Source organism: Sardina pilchardus, chromosome 20 (assembly GCF_963854185.1).
Source record: "Sardina pilchardus chromosome 20, fSarPil1.1, whole genome shotgun sequence".
In the NCBI taxonomy this organism is placed as follows: domain Eukaryota; kingdom Metazoa; phylum Chordata; class Actinopteri; order Clupeiformes; family Clupeidae; genus Sardina; species Sardina pilchardus.
The window spans coordinates 10,361,881-10,384,127 of record NC_085013.1 but is presented as its reverse complement, the minus strand read 5'-3'; the positions used below and the strand labels follow the sequence as shown (position 1 = coordinate 10,384,127).

Here is a 22,247-nt window from a genome sequence, read left to right as displayed (position 1 = left end):
AAACTTGGGAACTTGTTTAGGCTATGTCGGACGGACCTCTTGTTACTTATTAGTCTGGCTATCACCAAACTGAGTTCAATCTTTTAAGAAATTAAAATTCCCCGGCAGGTCTGGCAGGGTTGACCCAGCCTAAAAAATTACACATCTTTCTTTGGATAAAATTAATAAGCAAAGTGATTTTGAGAAACAGCTGCATGGTCAACACTACATAAGGTAAATCATGATGAATCACAAACAAGTTTGATGTTTATTTGTAATTAATATGCCTTTAATTTATTTCATTGATGTTCAGGTGACAAATCACAGCATCATTCTAAGGCGTCTGAAATATATTTAAATGTGTCTGATCTGTCTACAAATATTTTTGCAATATTTTACAATAGTCAAGCCACATAACACAGGTAAGCCCCTCTCCTCTTGAACCACCATTTTGTTCTACCAAACAAACCACCAGATAGCAAACGGTACTATTGGTACTATTTTAACAGAAATTACACAAAATATATTGTAATAATACAGCCCCAGGACCTTCCACAGCATAGTTCCACACCAAACAAATGTTGAGCTGTCTTCGAGTGAGGTTTACTTTAAGCTCTCTTTGCAGAAAAAGGGCATAAGTTGTTCCCCCTGAAACACACCATTTAGCAACAAAAGCTGTAAGCTGTCAAGAGGTTAGAAAAACAATCACTATGATGAGGGGCTGGTCAGCACCACTCAAGGTATCTAATGTGTCCATGCGTTTGCCAACGTTTTCAAAACAAACTTTAAGCAGCAATCTCGTGGTTACTGAATGTAAACATGTCTTTTATCCTAAAAATAGCGTGTGTTAGGATAAAGTGCATACCATCTAAAGGCAAAAATGGCACAATGACATGCCCAAAATCTGAGTGACTTTTTAATGACACAAATCATAGGGTATGCCAGTGGGATCACTTCACAGAAGTGATATTTAATATGGTCTAAATTTCCTCAATGCAGAATCAAATTTTCCATGGTCTACATGGAGTGAGTGAATTACTAATGTAGCCAAAAGCAAACCCTTGTACACAATCATAGTCTGTTTTTTAACCTGAAGACTCTATTTTTTTCTTGTAGCCATCAGGACAGGACATTCAAACACATGTAGCCATTACATGCACATACCGCATATTTACCCGAGTTTGCACAAAGCCAGAGAATACTTTCATAAAATCAAAACATAGTATTAAATTTCAACAACAGAAATGAACATTAAATATCTATTTTCCTGATAAAGCCATAATATTGTTTTTGTCCCCTATGGGCCGTGTTGAGGAAACCTCTTACTGTATTATGTTGCATGAGTGAATAGTTAACTGTGAGTGTTCATGTGACACTTGTCTATATTTATGGAATATATGCATCATTGTTATTCTTTTATTAATAGGCTTAATTTTTAGGAGACTACTTATTTCCGATCACCGGACTTTCCATTTTCATTCAGCCTTATGCATAACATGAACAGCAGCTGTTGCGGAATCCATAGGCATTAAACATTATTTGCCACAATGAACAATGAACAACAAATCTCTTTGTGTCCATCCCGATGCCAGACCTTCTCCTTGAGAAAGGCTTCTTATTTGAGCCTCTGAGTGACGTTGGCCAAGGCAACAGCAAACGCCTGGACAGCTGAGAAAGGATACTGAAAGTCCAAGATGTAGGCGTTGCCATCAATTCTGCCAAACTGCATTACCTAAAGGGAGACAGAGAGGGGACATGAGCTGTTAAATTACTGGAGCATCAGAACATTTAGTTCTTCTAGCAAAACAGGTAAAGTAATGTCAACATAAGTGAGATTTTACTGCAGAGTAGTTGACTCTGCTTTACTATAATTTCAGCTGTTGCAATACATTGTAGCATAAACATACAACTAATTATTTAAAGTTTGTAATAGATGGAGTCTGTGTATACACCAGTAGCAACAACACAGGAGCAACAATGACAATGACAACTGTATGTACGTACATAAATAGAATCAAAAGTTTTTGTAAAAAAAGAAAGTTTACCTGTCTCCCGTCCAGTTCTATCTGAAAGTTTTTGGCCGACTCTTGTGTCACACGCCCTCCAAAGTCCAGCTGGTACACTTGTGTGGCCTCGTTCCACAATGGCTGCTTATTAGCCATGACATAGACAAAGCCTTGGCTTCCGAGGCTGCGGTCTTCCCTCTCGTTGGCCTTGCGGCACTTGATCTCCTCCAGCTCGCTGGCCATGCGCATGTTGCGCTTGCTCTTCCAGCCCTTTTTGCTGCTCTGGCTCTGGTTCATGAGCTCGTCGCCGCTGATGAAGAGCTCGGGCTCAGACTCCGAGCTGTCCTGGAACTCGTTGGTAGTCCTGCTCAGCTTCTTGCCCTTGTTCAGCGACTCTCTTTGCCCTTTGGGCTTCTTCTTCTCCCGGCCTCCGAGACGTGGGCTGGAGATGAGCGAATTAAAGTCTGAGAGCGCCCGACCTTCTTTTTTGTTGGACTTGCCCTCTGATACCGTGGGCATGTTGGCCTCCTCGGCTCGGCTGTCCAGCCTCTTGCGGTTCTTCTTGAACCTGTCCGTGCCCTGGGGAACAGGGCTCTCACTGAGGGAGGCCTCCCGTTCCTGAAAGCTGTCACTTCCCTCTGCCAGAGCCTTTGACGTGCTCTGGTGGTTGATGAGTTCTGCGGGTGGGGGTGGAGGTGGAGGCGGGAGAGGTGGTGGAGGAGGCAGAGGGGGTGGAGGAGGAGCTGGTGGCGGGGACAGGATGGGCTTCTCCAAGACTTGCTGGGACTTGCCAGGTAAGGTACCAGCAGGGTCTTGCATTGGAGGGCAGGGGTTGTAAGTGTTCCATGGATGCAGGGCCATTGGATGTAGTTGCAGGTTGCTGCAAGAACTAGCACCGGGATACATAGGTGGAAGAGGGCAGCAGGCTAAATTGGCAAGATTAGGTGGGTAGCCCGGAGGGAGAACCAAAGAGGGATCTTGCACAGATGTCACCATGTCATTGGGTGAACAGGGCGGTGCTGGATTCTGTAAAGACTGAATCTGTGGTCCCACGTGGGGCCCCACGCCTGGAGGGAAGGGAGATAGGGAGATCTGGTAGCCAGGGAAAGTCAGCGTGTTAGGGTTAGGGGGCAGTTTGGTGGAGAGCACAAAAGGCAAGCGACTCACATCCAACTGTTGCGTTGGACTCAGGAGCAGAGGAGGCTTGTGAGTACCTGTGGCACCCGCCAGAAGGCTCTGCTCTTGGGGAAGCCAAATCTGATCAGTGCAGGTGGGGTCCCACTGGTAGGGTGGGGGACGTTTCACGGTCAGGCTCACATCCCCCAGTGTTAAATGCCTCACAGACTTCTCCAAATGGCACTGCTGGTTGAACGTCTCGTCTTCTGTAAAGGCAGAGTTGACATACACAGTCCTGTCCCTGCTGTTGTCAACGGGGCTTAGCAGGTTGTAGGAGGACTGAGAGGCCAACGATGAAGCACTTTTCGAGTGCACTATAATGGTGCTGTGTCCCGCTCCTTTCCCTGGAGGGAACTCTTGACGCACGACGGTTCCCCCGGCGATCCCGCTGCTGTTTGTGCCGCCGCTGCTCACACTGACACTGGCAGTGCTGCTGTTGCTGCTGCACTGAGTGCAAGTGTACAGAGCGGTGGGAGCCCTTGGCTGATAGGAAAGAGTCAGGCCGCTGTTAATCTTGGCCTTTGTGGGCAGGGTCCTCGCAGTGTCCACCATTTGGGAAACCTTCAGGGCCACATCTCTGCGGTCACGTCTCATCGTGGCGTGAATCAGGCTGCTGTCTATCCTCTGAGTGGGACTCCTGATGGTGTTGATGGTCTGATTGGCCGGGTCGGGGTATGGGGGAGGATCTCCGCTCGGTATGGTGTACCGGGGCACAGAGAGACGACTGAGAGTTGCCGAGCTGTAGGGCAGCTGGATCTTCTTGCCCTCGGACGACGTGACCCTGAGCGTGGCCGAGCCCATGCCGGACATGTTGTAGGCGTTCTGGTTCCGTACCAGTCGCCTGCGCGGGCGACACACCTCTTCCACATTCCCGCTGCTGTCGAAGGTCGTGATCCTCTCGTAGCCAAGAGGAGTAGGGTACTGCAGTCCTAAGGGGTGCAGAGAAAACTCATCCTTGCTCAGGCAGGGCTCCGCAGCCAGCGCAGTAGCACCATCGCTGCTGGCTATGAGGGTTGGAGGAACGGTAGATGGAGGTGGCGGAGGCGCTGACACAACAGTGCCGGGGTACGGCGGTGGGGGATTCACCTTCCTCATTTGCATCTCCAGAGACACGTCGCCTTCGATGAACGACTGCGGGCGCGAGGAGCTCGTCCTCAGGGTCAGCGTTGGCGGCTGCTCCACTCGGTCAGGCACTTGGTCCGACAGCTGGGGCATGGGAGGCATCATCTGCAGCTGGTGGAGAGGGATGGTGGGGTAGCCGGTGGGCGGAGGAGGCAGGGTGATCTGCAGCTTCAGCTGCTGCTGCATCTGTTGGTGCTGCCGCTGAAGCTGCTGGTGCTGCTGCTGGATCTGCTGATGCTGCTGCTGGAGCTGCTGCTGCTGCTGCCGCATCTCCTGGATCTGCTGCCGGATCTGTTGCTGCTGCTGTTGCATCTGTTGCTGCTGCTGCTGCATCTGCTCGTGCTGCAGCTGGATCTGCTGCTGCTGCTGTTGAAGCTGGTGCTGATGCTGCGCGTGTTGTTGATGTGGTATTTGTGGATGCTGCGGATGTTGCTGCTGCTGCTGCTGATGTTGCTGCTGCTGTTGGTGGTGGACCTGTAGCTGATGCTGCTGCTGTTGATGCTGAAGCTGTTGGTGATGGTGCTGCTGTTGGATTTGCTGTTGGTGGTGCAAATGCTGTTGCTGGATTTGTTGTTGGTGTTGTTGCAGTTGTTGATGTTGCGATGGGATTTGCTGTGCGTGCTGCTGTGCATGCTGCTGTTGCATTAGCTGTTGATGTTGTTGCAATTGCTGTTGTAGCTGCTGCTGTTGATGTTGTAGCTGTTGCTGTTGATGTTGTAGCTGTTGTTGCTGCTGCTGAATGTGTTGTTGCTGGGCCTGTTGTTGTTGGTGGTGTTGCAGCTTCAGCGTCTGCACCTGGTGCTGCTGCTGTTTTGCCTGCTGACTGTGATGGTCTTGCTGACGCTGTTGATGACTTTGCTGTGGTAAGTGATGTGGCGGTGGCGGGAGAGTGCCAGTCAATAGTGAGCTCATCTCCAATCCACTGAACATGGCCTGGCCAGGGTTGGAGTACCTTGCAGGCAGAGTGTGCGAGGCCATCACTACCTCTTGGCTGTGGTCGGGGGCCGGGACACTGGCGGCTGCCGCCGCTGCAGCAGCAGCTGAGGCTGTGGCTGTGGGATTGGTCAGAACATCCAGCTGAATGTTCTGATTGGCCAGAAGGGACTGGACGAGGCCAATGCTCTGTGTTGGAGACATGGCTTGGGCAGGGCTGTGGATCGGGGCGATGGGGATGTTGACAGTGCAAGGAGGGTTGTCTCCTGTCACTTCAGATGGTCCCATGACTAAAAACAACAAATACTCTGAGATTAGTCTTGAGGAGATAAGAGGGCAGATGTAATCTCCAAAAACAGAAACCAGTATGGTGTCTGTCAGCTTATAAAATATGATATACTGGAAGTGAGCATACCTGGCAAATCATCCTCATCCTCACTGAAGACATTTGGGTTGAAGACGGGAAGGCTCATGAAATCCAGGGAGATCTTACGCACCTCTGGGAGATAGATCGTCATCTGCCTTGGTTGTAGGTGGAGCAAACTGGTCTTGTAGATAACTGCACACAAATTGATTTTTATTACAGTAAAGGATGAAAAATATGAACAGCCTGGCGTACTAAGTGGAGGAAAGCAGATTTTTCTGCATAGATGGCATTCAGTTTGAAATCTGATTTCATTTCTTACCGGCACCCAAATTGGCTGGCAAAAACGCTGCAAGTCCCACTATTTTAAATTTGGTTCCCCAAATATTGGATGTGACTTGTGCCAGATAATTATGCTGTGGATAAAGTAAAGTGAAATATGCATGAGATTATGTAAAAAGGAAATATACTGCTGAGATGGTACATTTGGAAAAACCTACAATACCTCACTGATGCTGTCCATGGTGAATTCTCTTCGTGTGAGACTGGGAGATCGAATAGGTGGTTTCTTTGGTAGTCTGGGAGACCTTGACATCTCCTGGGCAAGCTTTGGGGACTTCCTAGATTCCATATTTATTCTGTTGAAACAGTTGATATATCAAGACTTCACTTCACATCAACATAGTTACAATATACTTTCAAAGAAAAAACAATGTACTGTAATTCTCCTACCATATCCATCATAACATTACATAACATAACATTACATTTTTTTCATCAAACTGACAGCACCACCCCAGCTAACAAGCACCTAAACTGCCCCCTATGGTTTTCATCAGGTCCCTTTCCACAGGTGTATTAATCAAGCATCATTCAGTCTGCATTCATAATCTAGGTGCTTGATTTGATACACCTGTGAAAAGGGACCTGATGAAACCCATGAATATGAACACTGACAAGAGAGACAACATTTCAATGGTTTTGCATAACTGAGAATACAGTTAGTTGTAAATGTAGTTGTGGATCTGAACTCACAACAAGCTTGTACAGTATGATCTGAATGTGAAATGTAACATAGATATTTACCATGCAATCCCTATTTACATTTTTATTTAGTTGAGTAATAATGCTTCATCAGCTTAAAGTACCTTGGAAGCTTTGGGGATCTGTTTCCCCTGGAAAGTTTTGGAGATTTCCTTCCGCCCCATTCATCACTCAGCTCTATGTCACTGGAGTCAGAGCAGTTACAGCTGTCCGTCATGTAAGACGACATCATGCTGTTCACACAGACCTCATCTAGAATTAAACACCAATTTTTGTATTATTATTATTTATTCAAAAAGTCATCCTCTATTCAGACTTAACAAATGCAGTACAAACATAGTAACTCACTATATATAATATAATACGTAATATAATTAATGAAAAATCTAGTTATCTTCTTAGTAAGAATATTCATATGATCTGTTGGTGTGTCCACACCTGAAAACTGTTTTGAAAACTGAGCTAGCCAAGATATGCAAGTTATAACATGTGTGCAATCATGCCCACCTGCTTTGTTGTCCACTTTGGGGTCCATGATGACAAACTCAGGACGGAGTTTGCTGATGCGGCGGCCTTTCAGGATGGGCACCAGTCCCCCCAGGTGCTCCAGGTAAAGGGTGTAGCAGGGCCCCCCTGATTCAGGTGCGTCCTCTGCACGCTTCATGGTGCAGTGGAGCCTCTCGTTCCCGGCCGTGGGGTAGCTGACAAAGTCACGGATGTTGTTTGGATCTGGAATTGGTGGCTACAACAAAAAAAAAGGCAAGCTTCTTAGTGTCCAAACCACCACACTGACAATATACTATGGGCAGTTATACTTATTTATTTGGCTGACACTTTAATCCAGAGCAACTTAATTAAATGTCAATTACTACAAGGGCCAGCCTACCCAGGGTTAAGTACATGGTGGCAGCCAGGAACTCAACCCACAACTTTTCTGGCGACTGTATGCTAGACCACTTCCTTGGCTACTACGCTACCGCCGCCCTGTTCATGTAAGCCCTGCAGATCTTACCTTGATGGTTGGAATAAAGGCAGAGGTGACGTAGGAGCAGAGCAGTGAGGGCATGTTCAGTTTGCCCACGTCCTTCTCCTCCCGCAGGGCGCTGGCGATGCCCTGCTGGCACAAGAGCTGCAGGCTGGCCACGCGGTGCTCCACGCGCACCACGTACAGCGCCGGCCCGCACGCCAGGAAGAGCCGCGAGTCTCGGTGGCCCCAGCAGATGGTGCTGATAGGCCGCTTGCGGGCACAACAACAAAAGGCTCGTCAACTGTCAGGGCTCGCCCACGCAAAAGATATCACGAGCAACAGAGAACAAGATGAGCTGTTATGATCAGAGGGTTTAAATCTGGGCAACAACAACTAATAGTGTAAAGCTTTTGTAAACAGCTACAGTATTCATGACCATGTTCCATCTGAAGCCTAGAATGTTCCACCCCCCCCCCCCCCCCCTTCATTCGAGATAAAAATTTACATTTGGACTGGAAAAAATAACATCACTCCCCTACCTACAAACCCAAATACACTATGCTCACACACCCCAATTTCCTTATCAGTGACCACCGGCAGGACGGCTGACCTGTGCTGGAGTCTCCAGCGTGTAGATGTGCTCTCCCTGGACGTTGTAGAACTTGACGAGGGCGTTGCGGGCGACGGGCGCGCAGGCGGAGGCGGCGGGAAGGCTCTGTCGCTCCATCCCCGCCACGGCCAGCAGGTCCCCCTGCGAGCACCACTGGACCACCACATCTGCAGCAGCAGCAGCACACACACAATCCGCTTAGCGCTCCGCTGACACCACCACCCACACATTACTAGAGCACTAATAATAGTAATAAGGCTACATGCTACCATGGCACGATGGATTCTTAAGTAAGCAGTATACAGATGGTCTTTAGGTTTTTGGAAGCAAACACAAAAATAAAGGTTTTGCACAAATAACGGGTCTTCAGAGAGGGAATATTCTGATCAAAATTCCCTGTACTAGATGTCGAGCTCTAAATATCCAAAGATTCATTAATTTAGCTTTTGCTAGGTTTCTGAGAGCCTCTTAGTGCATGAGCGCTTCACTTGAGGCTGCTTACCTTTCAGTCCTGAGCGGATGATATGAGGTGAGAGGTCATCGTAGTTGTTCATTAAACTGATGTCTCCAGATATGAAGCTTACAGTCAGGAGAGGTTTTAGATTGCGTACTTCAAGATAGAAAAAAATTGATCATTTCAGTCAGCCCATAATGAAGTACCAACTGCTAGCAAATAACCACATCAGACATTTTTATACTCCATCCATCCATTTTTGAAGATACACGGTGGTGTGGAAGGTGTTGCTTTCTACCTTGAGGTGGTGCGTTGTCATCTGCATCTGTGTCACTCTCCGTGCTGTCCTCCACGAGGAAGTCCGGGCAGTTCCAGGACATGCCCACGATGCCATCCGACTCGTGCAGAAGCACATGGGCCAGCATCCTCCCATGGCAGTCCATCACAATGACCTGACCATCTGCAGTTCCAAACAATACCTGCAAAGATAAACATGGTGCCGTTATAAATACTATCACTGACACAATATCAGGGCCCCTTCGGGATGATTCACTTCCCCACTTCTGAGTCAAGTCCAGCAGGAAAGGAAGGACGTGTTTGTTGAAGTGTGTTTACCAGGTTACTTGAAACAATTCAAAAGGCAGGTTTACAGGGAGGCTACACCAGGCGCGTAACTGAAGTGTTCCGTTCACATTGCCTCTACTGCAACAATTAGCTTCCACTATAATCAATAGAAATAGCTACACCAGATGTGATTGTGGTGCGTACGTTTGAAAAAAATAGATAAATCTTCTGAAATGGATTTTACACATTGCGAATGGAAAGGTGCCTGATATAGCTTCCATGTTCTACAGTATAACATTTCGACAAATTCATTTGTTATTCCAGCAACAAATTCTATATGGTATCATGACCACAATATGATTACATGAGAAATGTCTCCCTCTTCTGAGTATGTGTATTAATATACTCTGGGTACCTGCTGGTCATCAGGGGTCCATATTCCACAGGTGATCTGACTCTCCAGGTTGATCTCAGATGACCAGTGCCTCTGTCCACTGACAGACCCCACCAGGACAAACCCATCACGGTAGGCAATGAGGGCCTGGGTGCCATCGTGCGACCAAGTGAAGTCACTCACCTCAGAAACACAACAGAAGCAAAGGAAATGTTCACTTCACGCCACACAACTGAAGGTAATGTAATGCACATTAAGCAAAGCCTTAGATATTAATATCCTTTTATCACATGTCACAGTCTTTGCATGCATTTGAGTGTTGTTACTACTGTCTGTTTCATTGCAGCTGCACTATTCTGTCTTCTGTAAGTACTACAGTATAAAGCAGATATTATGAGGAGACCATGTTGAGATGGGAGATGAGAGAACAGCCTTGGTGATGAAAGCATTGTTACTCACTTGGGCACCGCGATCATTGACAAGCTCCACTGACCATCTGCCCTCGTACTGAATCCACACGAATATCCCTCCCTCCATGTCACACGTCGCCAGCTTCTGAAATGGTTCATTCCAACGCACCAAGACAACCTGAGAACGGATAATCAAGTCTCCATGAAACACCTGAGCAGCACAGGCCTAAAACTCTGTAGAACACACCTGACTAGCATCATCTGGTGTCAACAAACTTCTTCTACACACAATTAGTGAAACAGTAAGCAATTCTAATAACATATGATAGTAAATGCAAAGACAATGAGAACACACACAAAAAAATCAAATATTGCAGTAAAAAAATGAGCCTGGATCTGTTCCTATCTTGCATTCAGGAAGTGAAACCCCTCCCAGATATTTCTTTACCCTAGGTTTCAGACTAATCTTATCATACAGAGATTCTCCTCTTCAAATTCCTGAGCTACTATACCTCGCTGTTGTGCCCGCGCAGGTTGAAGTTGATCCTCTGCGGGGTGCTCCTGTCCCGGCGGCAGTGGCTGGAGGTGAAGGTCACCCCCACCACGCCCCTCCCGTTCCCCGTGGCCAGCCATCCCTCCTCGTAGTAGCGCTTCCTGCAGACGGGCTTCTCCTTCTCGCTCTTGGGCACGCGGCCCTTCCAGGAGAGGCACAGGATGTTGGAGTCGCTGCAGAGGGTGGGACCGTGCTCCACCGCGGCCAGCATCCCTACTGAGTGACCAGGCTGCGGAAGGGCAAAGGTCGGAAACAAAATGCTGTCAGAGGTTAGGGCCTGCCTCACACATATTGTTTGTGTCACTCCGTACTACTGAGCTTTCATTTTACTAGTAAAATTTTTTTTGTGCTTCCTGGTCCAAGAATTGTTGGAACACAAATTAACCATAAAATGAGCCATGAGCCACAGATACGGGCAGAATATCCAATCTGAAGTCTTGATTGGATATTTTGCCTCCATTTCCGAGGGGTCAATTAGTCCTCTTTTTCATGTCTCTGCTGTTCTGATAAATTCATACTCTGAACATCTGCCACACATGATTGAATACCAAAGTGGCATTAGCTACTCACTTCATAGCTCCTGGACATCATTAGACAGAATTTCGTCTTTGAAGAAGGGCTCCATTTTGTAATTTAGATGGAATGTGGTAGAGGCTGATTTCCAGAATTGCAGATGGGAGTACAAGTAGGAAGCTGGGTGAACATCAGGCCATCACACTGCAAAGCAAAATGACACACGTGGTCAAATTAATTGCATTTGTGAGATTAGGGTCAGGGTAAAGTCTGACTTTTAGATGTCAGTTAAAGCTGACATCACGAGCCCCTGTATTGGCTTAACCTAATGTAATGTGACCTAAATAGAGATCAAAGAATATACGTATCCTAATTTTAGTCTACTAATGAACTGTGCAGAAACAAAACACAAAAGACTATGACAAATAAGTTAAAGGGAAACAAGCGAATGCATTTTATTCACTGAGAAAATGTACAGAAAGTTAGTGTTGCAACCATGTTAAACAAAACAGAGGTAAACAGTAAGGAGGCATTTCTGACAATTACTGTATGCATGTATATACAAGCAATATGAAATGAGACACGTGAACCAGGCATTTGCTTCTTTGCACCAAATTAACACAAATTGAAAAAGTCATTAAAATGGATTTGTTTGACATTGAGGGTAAGAAATGTACCACATGGGTCTAATATGCTTGGCCTCTTTGCCTATAGCCATAATAGGAGTTTATTACATTATCTGTGGAGATAATCTAATATGTTTTGCATGAAAGTAGACCAGTAAAGGACAACTGAAGTCCACAGTATTTTCAAATCAAATAGGCCTAGTCATGAAGCAGATAAAAGGGTGAAACGGATGTTGGTACAACTAGGGTTATTGTCGAGTATTCAATGACATGTTTCCAGGGATACGGCCATCCTACTGCTGTCATCATTGTACAAGCAAATATCGTTACACAAACAGGTGCCAACATTAAAAGGCTTTTTGTAATGCATGAGGTCTGAATGGATAAGGTATGTGCATTCAATAGGCTACTACTGATGCTGTCTCGAGGGTTTGGCAAATGTGCCTCTGGTGACTGGAAGACGTTCAAATGAATAGCCTAGGTTCAGTTCCACCTGATATTCGATTTCAGGCATGTTTGGTATGTTTGGTAGGTAGGCTATTGGTGGGTGACTATATGCGAACCCATGGTCACAATTAATATTCAGTAGTCTTCAAGTAACATTATGAGGGCGTTTTCGAGATGTTTTCGAGATGTTTTCGATGTGTTTTACTGGTACAAAATATATGTCAAGAGATATCCACCAGATTGAACAAGTAGTCTCCTAAGCACTATATTCGATTCCTTGGGACTTGACATTGGTCTGATCTGACGTCACGGGACGTGCGGAACATCAGTGAAAAAAATTAGGCTACAGCTGTTTTTTTATTAATGAGGCCTACACACAGACGATGTGCCGAAGGCGCAATTCTAATGTCAAGACAGGCTCTCGAGGTATGTGAATTTGTGCGAGCTAATGAAGTCGAATAATGGTGCCACCATATCTTGAAGGGGAAAAAATGACTATCTGAACTGTCGTCGTGGCAACAAGAGCCATGATAACTCAACTAAGATGATCCTGTAATTTAAAACACATCTGCGTCGCTAACTTTCTTATTTGACATCCAAAATAACTGTTTAATAAGACCACTGCTACCCATATCTAGAATTAGGTAATCAGTCCATAATAAAAAAAATCGAATCCAGAGTAGAATCATAAAACGGATGGAATTCAACGAATTACTTGTGTTAAATGGCAAGACATGTTAAGTACACATGATTCAGTTTCCACAAAATCATTTACCATCACTGACGTGTGCCGCGCTAAGCTCGATAATTACCTATCCCGTAGTATGTCCATCCTTGCGCATTCCAGTAAATGAAAGGAGCGGTGAAGGCCAAAACAGATGCTAGAACACATACTACGACGCCAAACTCATTTAAATGGGTGATAATCCTGCTGGCATGTCTGCGATTAAGCCAGCAAACTCACCTCTGTCAGCTTGCACTTGGTGCGTCTTCGAAGGAGGTTGCCGCATGCGTACAAAAATCCTCCTGTAACGAGGGCGAAAATCTCCATCAATTATGTGGAGCGTTGTCGCAATGAACATGAACTGTAGGGGGATTTTAAAAAATTGTGTTGGCAACCTTAACTCTGACGGAACGGGTTTTGCGTCACGTGACGAACGACCCTATCCAGTGGGTAGATTGTCCGTGCCACACTGCGGCGCGACAGCTACAGCTCACAGCTGCCTCCTCACTCATATTCACATTGAATATGACATGTCATCTCAGTTGAAGTTGGTGATGTTCCTTCAACAGTTAGTGGAACATGTGGTAATCAGAATCTCTGGACTATATAGGCCAATGACATTGCATCATATTAATCCATGACCCAGTTTTGTCAGTTAATGAAATGGGGGAAACAGAGGAATAAAGAACTGTGATAGTAGTCTATAGGGTGTACAAGTGTCTACTACACAAACCATTTCCAAGAGAAGTAAATTCACAGCCTATTGTGTTATCTGAGTATATGTCCACCATGTCTCCTTTGCACTGTCTGGTATGTTCATTCGATGCTTGTGTATTGAATGGAGCAGATTATATTCATACACTTAAGACTGTAAAACACATGCAGTATGCCTAAATTATGAGCCCTAATTAGTCCCGTTGCTGTTGAAGTCAACTTTCAGATCCATCTCAAGGTTTTTTACAGGTATAGCTGGGATGTGTCCAGAATTTGATGATATATTCCCCACATCTGTGATGTGGTGTATAAATCATCAGAGTTGTGATAAAGGAAATGTAGTCTTGTGTAATGACGTTTGGTAGGTTCAGTAATGCGCAGCTGTTTCCTCAATCCGTTCAGCTGTCTAAACGAATATGGCAGCAGTCTGTAGCTACATACAATCTTATATATACAATAATACAGTCATGTTGCCCATGGCCAGTCTCAGACTCAGGTCTGGGTCTCTTGGAAGGCATGGATGACGCTGTCATACGCAGGTGGGGGCGTTTGGGTGGGTAGATATCCTCTCAGGCCATTGTTGCCAAGCCAGAAAGATTGCCGTTTGTTCCCAGAGCTCGGAAGCAGGCTCCCCTCGCTGGAGGAGGGGGGCTCTATCTCCACAGTGCATGGGGAAGACGGCGGACTACTGGCCACGGGAGACCCTCCCTTCCCTGGTGGGTGGAACGTGGACGCCTTGAAGGGCGTCTTGCGGCCCAGCAACTCATCAGTGTCCACAGACGCCTGTCGGCGGGCATTTAAGTGGCCAGAGGCGGTGCTGCTGTCTCCAAGGTGCTGGAAACCTTGACTCCGGTACAGACCCATTCGGTTGTGGGCACGGGAGGTTTTGGATTTCCGCTTGGGGGGTCTGGTGATCACAGCCGAGGCACTCTGTCTGGACAGCCATGTGAGGAGGATGAAGATCAGCGCACCAATCAGGAGCCCCACCAGCATGGAGAGACAGAAGGCCAGGATCAAACTCTCTGTGGCAAAGTACCAAAAACAACATCAGAGTTTTAATGTTAAAACCAAAACTGGAGATAGTTGACAGTAACTGTGATGAGGAACAGCATCTGATGTAACAACAGTAAGGGGACGTTAGATAAACAGTATGTTATGATCAAAGTTTTTGTCTTATGTTCTACTTTCATGACTCAAATTCATGTCTCCCAGAGTAGGCTGCATTATGTCAAAATACAATGAACATAGTGGTGAACTCAGCATGTAACCAAAAGGATGGTTTTGCTTTCCCTTTACTAACAAACTAACAAATACAATCAACAAACTACGATGTACCCTTACTTAACAGTACAATACTGTAAATTCTAAAGCATAGGTAGCCTGTGTGTTTTGGTTTTAGGGTGAGTAAAAATAAAGCAATTAATCAGATGACCCAAGTCCATGCCTATAGATTTTCAGCTGTAGTACAGCCAACAGCTGAATCCAGGAATGTTACCTTACCAATGCCAAAAGAGTGCATCATCTCCAGAATAGGGTGAGTCTCATTACCAGCCATATTCCCCAAACACCAGCTGAGATCAGGAGGGCAAAACAGCAGGCAGAGCAGCCACCCTGACTGCGCGACAGTCTCTGAGCCCAACACCAGGAGTGGCTGTGAAAGCTTTTTTTCTTGCTTACCGAAACGGAAACTTTTTCCGTCATGTTTCCTGCCAGTTCTCCCGCTTTTAAAATTAGCATGTGCTTGCCTTATCTGTAGGGACCACCGGCTCTGGGAAACAGAGGCCTTTTCCTCTTGCATCATTTCCTCCATTTCACTCAATACACAACAATGGCTCTGTGCCCTTATTATATTAACACAAGGTAAGATAATGGTCTCTGGAGAACGGCTCTATCCCATTCTTTCCCCCCCAATGTCTTGAGTGGTTAGCGAGTAAACATGCAAACATCGTGATGTGGTGTTTTTACCGTCTTTAACATCTCACCTTTCCACACATTTCTTCAGTGCTGCGGCAGAGAGACCTCTGATAAACCGAGGTATGAGAAAGCTCGTCGCCAACAACGCATCTTTAGTTTATCATGTTCTCTGTGTCAGCCGTTTCCTTCCATTGTCTCCCCTCTCCGCACTGAGATGTGCACCCAGGTCGCATGGGCGTTGGGTTGACAGCGTGAGATATACAAATCATCTGTTCTCCAGTCCACTCTCATGCGTATTAGAACTTCTGGTTGGTCACTCCAACAGCCTCTACAGAAGGTCCAGAAGGACCTCTAGAGTTTACCTCTAGATGGCGATGTAGGTCAACAGAAACAGTAAAAAGCATCAAGGTATGACTTCATCTCGTAAAATGTGTAACAACAACATGCGAAATATATAATTTGATTGTTGTTAAAATCAACTCTCTAATTTAATATCTGCTGTAGACTGACCATTGCGCATCATGAAAACCAACGCCTGTTCTAACCGAAAAGTTATAGACTGCAGAGTAGCCTAGACTAGTGATAAGTTTGCGATGAGCAAACAGGCCAGGAGTTGGTCATCATTATTCATCAACAAACCCACAAGCTTGTCTTAAAAATTCGGAGTCGAAGGGTTATACTTTTGTTGACTCATCACCATAACAATTTGCTTCCGAAATAGTTTTTTTAAGTTGATACTTTGATGCAATCCACTTCTCGACGAGGCGACGGCCACTATTGGCTGGGGTAACAATGTTTGACGGTTTCTACTGGCAACGAAAGTAACACACGCGCTTCCTCCTACAAGGGGGTTCCGCATCCGATTCATCTGCAGTCGAATATTAATCTACATAAAAGTGCCTATCAACTAAGTTGGCGGTAAAAAAACAGAAACGACTAGACTGAGGAGTCAAAGCACGATGCAGGTAGGTAGCAGCTGGAACGATTATGAGCACAGGCGCCCTCTCGCCTCTTCATTGTATTCCTCGTCATACCCACACATGTCTAATTGAGTTTGCCTGACTTCCATCCAAAGGGTTTCCGAGCACTTAACGTACTTAAATGAAACAAGACTTGTCTAAAGAGTTGTTTAAACCTGTTAACGTGATTTGTATGGTGAAAATGATGCACTGAAGACTATGTATCAAATCATATTGGCAGTAATTGTTGTAAATGCAGTACTTATTTAGTCATTGAATTGCATTGGTACACATGTTTCTGCATCTGCAGGCGAGATACTGAAAGACAGCTCCTTCTTTTGCATTGCAGTGGACCAAGCCAGAGAGGGGCACTTCTATTGGATGAGAGACCTGTCCAGCACAGAATGAAAACTGTGCTCTGATTGGCAGTCCTCTTTCACAGCAAATCAAGTTCTTCTGGTCTGTGTGCAGTAGGCTAGAGAGAGAGAGAGAGAGTGAGTAAGTGAGACATAGAGATAGAGAGAGAGGTGTGTGTGTGCGTGTGTGCGTGTGTGTATACGCAGGAGGGGAGTAGGGAATGCCCTACTGAGAGAGAGCAGTGCTGTCCTGATTGCCTTAGTAGTGTGTTCCAGTGATCTGTCCCAGTGATCCGTGTGCCCTGCGGGGCACCGCCGCTGGACGTCATGGCTTCTCCGGGGCTATTCGGACGGTCCGGCACGGACATCATGAACCTGATGCAGAGACTGCAAGGTAGGTGGCTTCTCCTCTTTCCTGCTGCATCCGCTGCCTGTCCTGTCCTGTCTGGGCTGGGAGATTTTTTTTGCTGATTCAGGGTGTCCGCGGCTGAAGTTTGCCACCTCTCTCTTGTTGCTTCCATTATGCTGCATTCATGTGCACTGTGCGTGACTTTCTCTCTCCTTCTCTGCCTCCACTCCTCCACTATCCCTTTAGACATGTGCTGTACATACTATATCTTTCTCTCTCTCCCTCTCTTGCGCGCATGCACACACACACACACACACACACACACACACACACACACACACACACACACACACTCTCATTAATAATTTACGAACCCATTTGAAGCATACCATCAAACTCTGCTAATGTATGCTATCATCTTTGATAGGTAATGCTGTCCCCTGGCTTCACTTCTGTAGCAATACTCTTTTGCCTACTGTCACTAAATGACCTGGCATTGCTGTGTACACCCTTCACCGGAAATGACCCCGGTTAATAAGGCCTGTTATAACAATACAGTCATCCCTCTCCCTTTATGATCTGCAGCAGTGATGCTGCTGCTGTCGTGGGTTATGTTTTAAGGTGATTTAACCGTGTCTCCTTTCCACTAACTCCAGCTCGCTGCACTGCACCACTGTAGGAGCTGCCAGCTCTCTTCCTCTCTCTCTCTCTCTTTCTCTATTTCTCTCTCCCTCTATGTCACTCTGCCCTTTCTCCCTCTCTGCACTCTGCTTTCCTCCCACCTCTGTTGTCTGGATTCCCCTGTCTCCCTTCTTCTGCTTTCCTATCTGCTCTCCCTATCTTTCCTCCCTCTCTGTCTCACTCTCTCTCTCTTCCTCTGTATCACTCCCTGTCTCTGTCTCTGCGCTATCTCACTCTCTCTTGTCCTCTGCGTAATCTTGCTTTCCTGTCTGCTTTCCTCATCTTCTCATTTCCTTACTTATCTTTCTACATATCTTTCTCTTCTTTCTCTTCTTTCTCACTTTCACACATCTCTCTTCTTCCACGTTACCTCAAATCACCTGTCTCCATTCATGCAAGGTCTGTGCCTTCGATCTGCTATCAGATTCCTCACAGCTATTTGCGTGGGCCAGGCAGATATCTCTAATGTGATGGCTGATTGAATTAAAACACAGCCAAGGGGTTGGATCACAGGGACACCCCTTAAGTAATACTATGGCCACAGTTATAAAAGCTGTTTTGTTGACCATGTCCCAGTTATGTCATTAGGTAAAAAGAGCAGTTATCACAGTTCAAAAACCATTCAATTACATGCTAAGAATACATCACAAAGGCCTCTGTGTGGGCCTTTAAGAAAGCGCTAGTGCAATCTGCCACCTCTGTGGAACCACGTGTTGCTTTCTGCGAGACTTCTCTGCCTGGAGGGGAAGAGACGAAGATAAGGTTTTTCTTCAGAGTGTGTGGTTGCCATGGCATTGCAAGCTCACTTCCTCAGCCCCTCCCTTCCTTGGTGAGACGTTGAAGGCCGCACTGACTAACACCGCTAAGTTCCTCACTATTGTCCTGGTAGCATGATATAGCTTATTGCCTTTTTAGCTTTTCTTTGCTGCCTTCTTCAGCAGCACCTAGTAAACTGACATCATCTACACACAGAGCCCTGCTCAACACTGAATACAGAGGTGAACTGCTCCTTCAGCTCTCACCTTGATCATCAGTGCGAAGCCATCACTGTTTGTTGCCACTTTCTCCCAATTGTCTTTACTCTCCCTTTGTCTGTTTGTTTTTTACTTCCTAGTACCTTGATTTCCACTCTCGGACAGCTCTCTCAGGTAGATAGGCTCTGTGTCATGGTGTCTTGTTGTGTCAGTGTTTGTACTGTGTGTATGTGTGTGTGTGTGTGTGTGTTGGCATGTTCAAGTATCCTTGAATTGTTAGTGAAATGCAAGACTTGTGTGCTAGCATGTGAAGCTGCTGGTGAGCTTGTTCCATGCATTGAAGACACAACAGCCTCTAATATTGCTCACAGTGTGTAGAAACACTCAGTAACCCATCTACTACCACTCCCTCACATTATAAGTGATTTTCCCTATTTTGAATGGAAACATCATAATGGCTGTCAAGAGACTGCAACGTGACGTCAAGCACGCGTACATTGATGTTGTTCTTTTCCTGTTTTAAACAATTCAGCTCAGCCGTTATTCGTTCAGACATTAACTATACGCTAATAGCCAGAATCAGTTTCAGTAACAGTCATTCATTAATCTCCTGAATTAGTCTGAGCCTCCGCTGTTCCTTCAGTAGTGTTTCTGACACCAGGTGAACGTTTGATGGGCAGACAGCAGGCTGCTGAAACTGATCTGCTCGTTGACCTTGGGGAAAAAGACGGATCAATAGCAAGCACTCATGTTAGGCCCCAGGTTGTCCACTGTGTAAGGGACAGCATTTGAAAGGCATAAATGAAGTTAGGGAGCGCTGTGTTTAAGCATGATCACATTTTCTGACTTAGCATATTAGTCATGGCTAGTTAGGGACATTATAACAACATGACAGCACAGACGGTGGTGCACTGTTCATGTTTAAAGGGGAAAGATGGAGTTTGTAGTGGAGATGGGTCCACATTGCAAGGATTAGAAAAATGTAAACGTGAATGAGTTTGGAATGGTTCCATAAAATAGAAACGTCTAATGATTCCCCAAAGAAGAAGCCTCATCTACATTAACGACTTTAAAGACTGCCAGAATGGCAGCCGGTTATTGTGCTGCATTGGTTTGGCATGATTTAAAACCATTAACAGACAAACCATTCACCACAGTTTGTAGAACAAAAAAAAAATAGCAATGAGTTGTCAGAAAGCAGGAAGTCGCCGATAACAGGAAGGAAGATGTAGCCACAGACGTGTGGCTGTACACTTTATATTCCATTGAAGTCTGTAAGGCACCGCTGGTTCTAAAGCCATTTTACAGTCATTCAGTCTGCCTTACACTGAGCCCTGAGAGGTTCCTCGACATTTAACGGCTTGCATGTAGAACATACAGTAGGTACAACAAAACTTGTCAGGTTTGCGTAGGTTGTTGACACTCTGTCGCCATGGAGCTGGTAGTGAGGGTAAATAAGGGCATACATTTCGTGCCGTGAGATAGAAGTTGTGGTTGGTACTGTGCTCTCTCGGTTTCAGCCTGTCACCACCTGCCATCTTCCCGCCAAATATTGAGCTGTTGAGCATGGGTGTGTGACGCAAAGGCTCCCGCAGTCGGTCTGCTTAGGGGTTTTTATATCAGGAGATTGCGTGCCAGCCCGTGTCACTCTTCACACATCACGGAACTCACAGTATCTCAAGGCTTAAGTCGGTGTTTCTCAAACTGTGGTATGCGTATGGTGGTACGCAGACTCTCTCTTGTGGTGCTCTGGGAGTCTCCAAGATGGGTTTTTTTCCCCATAAAGACCAAATGATCACTTCCAATTATATCAAAATATATATAATTAAAATTCATAAACCATGCCATCACTAAAGTTGAATTTAAACAAGGCCTATTTTTTGTCTTTCTTGACAAAAAAGTGCAAAACAGAATGCACAATGTAAAAATAATAGTTAAATTGACTTATACGCTACTGTATTTTAATGTCGGTGCTGGTGGTACTTTGCCACTTGTTTTCTGAGGTGATACTCATTGTGACAATTCTGAGAACCACTGGGTTATGGAAACTGAGCACAAACAAAATACGCACTCCCATATTTGCGTGGCATTCAGATGTGTGCGCTGTATATGTACTATAGCTGTCGTAGTGTACATTTGTTTTGAGGAAAAGTAGGATATATCCCATAAGATTTGTCAGTAAAGTCCCTCCGTTCCTGACCAAAGGTTGTCAGTCATTAGGGTTTGAAGATCACCAGGTTTATAGACTAAATCACAAGGTCTGTACATTTCAGTGGTTTCCTTTCTTATCTTTACCTCTGTAAGCAGGGAGCAGAGCCCGAGATGCTTGCAGCCAACTCTCTGACTGTTGTACATCTCCAGAGCAATGTTTTCATGCTCAACTGCAGCACTGACATCCGACGTTCTCCCTCGGGGCAGACAGTGTACACTCACAGTGGCGTAGTAAAGTCACCTGATCCATTGGCCCTGACGTTCAGCAGACTCTGGGTGTCCCGATGAAAGGGTGTGTTGTTGTCATTGTTCACTACAGTCATGGAGAGGAGGGGTCCACCTTTGGGACCACATGCTTCCTCTTGGTCTTTCCTGTCGACTTTTACCTGCTTTGCGTTTGGCTAGTTGGCTCTGTCAGACCCCTGTCTGTCTCTCTCTCGCCACTGTAGAGGGTCCAACCTCCCATATGTGCCTCTACTGACTGATACATCCAGGGTTTAAAGTTCTCAGGCTCCGTGCCGGATTTCAGGCATGGGCCAGGTTGTTTTATGAATTGAAAATGGATAGTTTTATCCACATCAAAAATATCATTTTTTTCGCTTGAAGCACTGTAGATCTGTTGTCCCAGTTTTTGTGGTTTTCAGCGCTGTGCTTTTTCATGACTAGTGTCTGTCTATAAATCAGTGGCTGTTAGTTTCCTGTCTGTGTAAAGGCTGATAAAGTGTCTTTTATGGTATGACAATGTAAAGTCAACATCATTCTCCGTCAAACATGCAAGGCTTTTGAAATGAGTGAGAGCAGCCTGTTGTTTCAGGCACCTTGATGACATAATCATCACATTCCTGTAGTGTTTGGTGTATATGAGAAAAATGGATCCTAGCGAAAGTAGTTTTAGGCATGGCAGTGTAAGATCATCTGTTCTCTGAAATGGAAATTTGGTGGAAACCAGGAAATATCTTTTCCTGATAATATTTCAGTATATGTGGATGTAATGTATCCATCATTATTTGCCATAATATCTTTACCATCCTGTTCTGTCTTACATCAGAAGTAGTTGTGCATTTTGGCAGGAGCTCTGTGTACTTGGCAATGTGACCGCTACCATTCACCTGTTTCCTCTGAGAGTGGTGTACTTGACCAAGGCGTAGGACAGGTGTCTGACTGAGTGATGGGATAGTTCGATCCAGTCGGGTGTATGTGTGC

General features: G+C 45.7%; 3 protein-coding genes across 4 annotated transcripts in view; 1 reads left to right on the top strand and 2 right to left on the bottom strand.

Annotated features, from left to right (window-relative positions):
- Positions 1 to 251: 251 nt before the first annotated feature.
- Positions 252 to 10,787, bottom strand: tulp4b (TUB like protein 4b). The gene is made up of 14 exons (XM_062523685.1): positions 10,536 to 10,787; positions 10,073 to 10,201; positions 9,635 to 9,796; positions 8,927 to 9,134; positions 8,704 to 8,811; positions 8,202 to 8,368; positions 7,637 to 7,861; positions 7,132 to 7,366; positions 6,729 to 6,876; positions 6,086 to 6,218; positions 5,903 to 5,996; positions 5,632 to 5,775; positions 2,025 to 5,506; positions 252 to 1,711 (listed from the first exon to the last, which is right to left on the bottom strand). The coding sequence occupies exons 1-14, from the start codon at positions 10,785 to 10,787 to the stop codon at positions 1,595 to 1,597; spliced, it is 5,604 nt and encodes a 1,867-aa protein (XP_062379669.1). The 3' UTR covers positions 252 to 1,594.
- A 370-nt stretch (positions 10,788 to 11,157) lies between these two features.
- myct1b (myc target 1b) lies at positions 11,158 to 15,226 on the bottom strand. Of its 2 annotated transcripts, XR_009936594.1 has the most exons (3): positions 15,101 to 15,184; positions 13,127 to 14,622; positions 11,158 to 11,293 (listed from the first exon to the last, which is right to left on the bottom strand). XR_009936594.1 is itself a non-coding variant. In XM_062523636.1 (2 exons), the coding sequence occupies exons 1-2, from the start codon at positions 15,153 to 15,155 to the stop codon at positions 14,093 to 14,095; spliced, it is 585 nt and encodes a 194-aa protein (XP_062379620.1). In that variant the 5' UTR covers positions 15,156 to 15,226; the 3' UTR covers positions 11,528 to 14,092. The 2 variants fall into 2 exon arrangements, 1 of the variants encoding a protein (XP_062379620.1); XM_062523636.1 differs by lacking the exon at positions 11,158 to 11,293 and having other exon boundaries at positions 11,528 to 14,622; positions 15,101 to 15,226.
- Positions 15,227 to 16,962: 1,736 nt separating this feature from the next.
- syne1b (spectrin repeat containing, nuclear envelope 1b) overlaps positions 16,963 to 22,247 on the top strand; it is a 125,576-nt gene continuing 120,291 nt past the window's right edge. The window contains exon 1 of the mRNA XM_062523473.1: positions 16,963 to 17,223. Coding sequence (XP_062379457.1) covers positions 17,157 to 17,223 — 67 coding nt within the window. The 5' untranslated portion in view covers positions 16,963 to 17,156. The remainder of the gene's footprint in view (positions 17,224 to 22,247) is intronic.

Excerpts from the sequence above, each read along its gene's own strand:
- tulp4b (XM_062523685.1), bottom strand. The coding sequence starts at position 10,787 with ATGCTGGCCGCGGTGGAGCACGGTCCCACCCTCTGCAGCGACTCCAAC. Across the intron at positions 9,135-9,634 it reads GGACCCCTGATGACCAGCAG|GTATTGTTTGGAACTGCAGA; the intron begins GTACCCAGAGTA and ends TTATCTTTGCAG. Across the intron at positions 5,997-6,085 it reads CCATGGACAGCATCAGTGAG|CATAATTATCTGGCACAAGT; the intron begins GTATTGTAGGTT and ends CTTTATCCACAG.
- myct1b (XM_062523636.1), bottom strand. The coding sequence starts at position 15,155 with ATGGCTGGTAATGAGACTCACCCTATTCTGGAGATGATGCACTCTTTT. Across the intron at positions 14,623-15,100 it reads GATGCACTCTTTTGGCATTG|AGAGTTTGATCCTGGCCTTC; the intron begins GTAAGGTAACAT and ends ACTTTGCCACAG.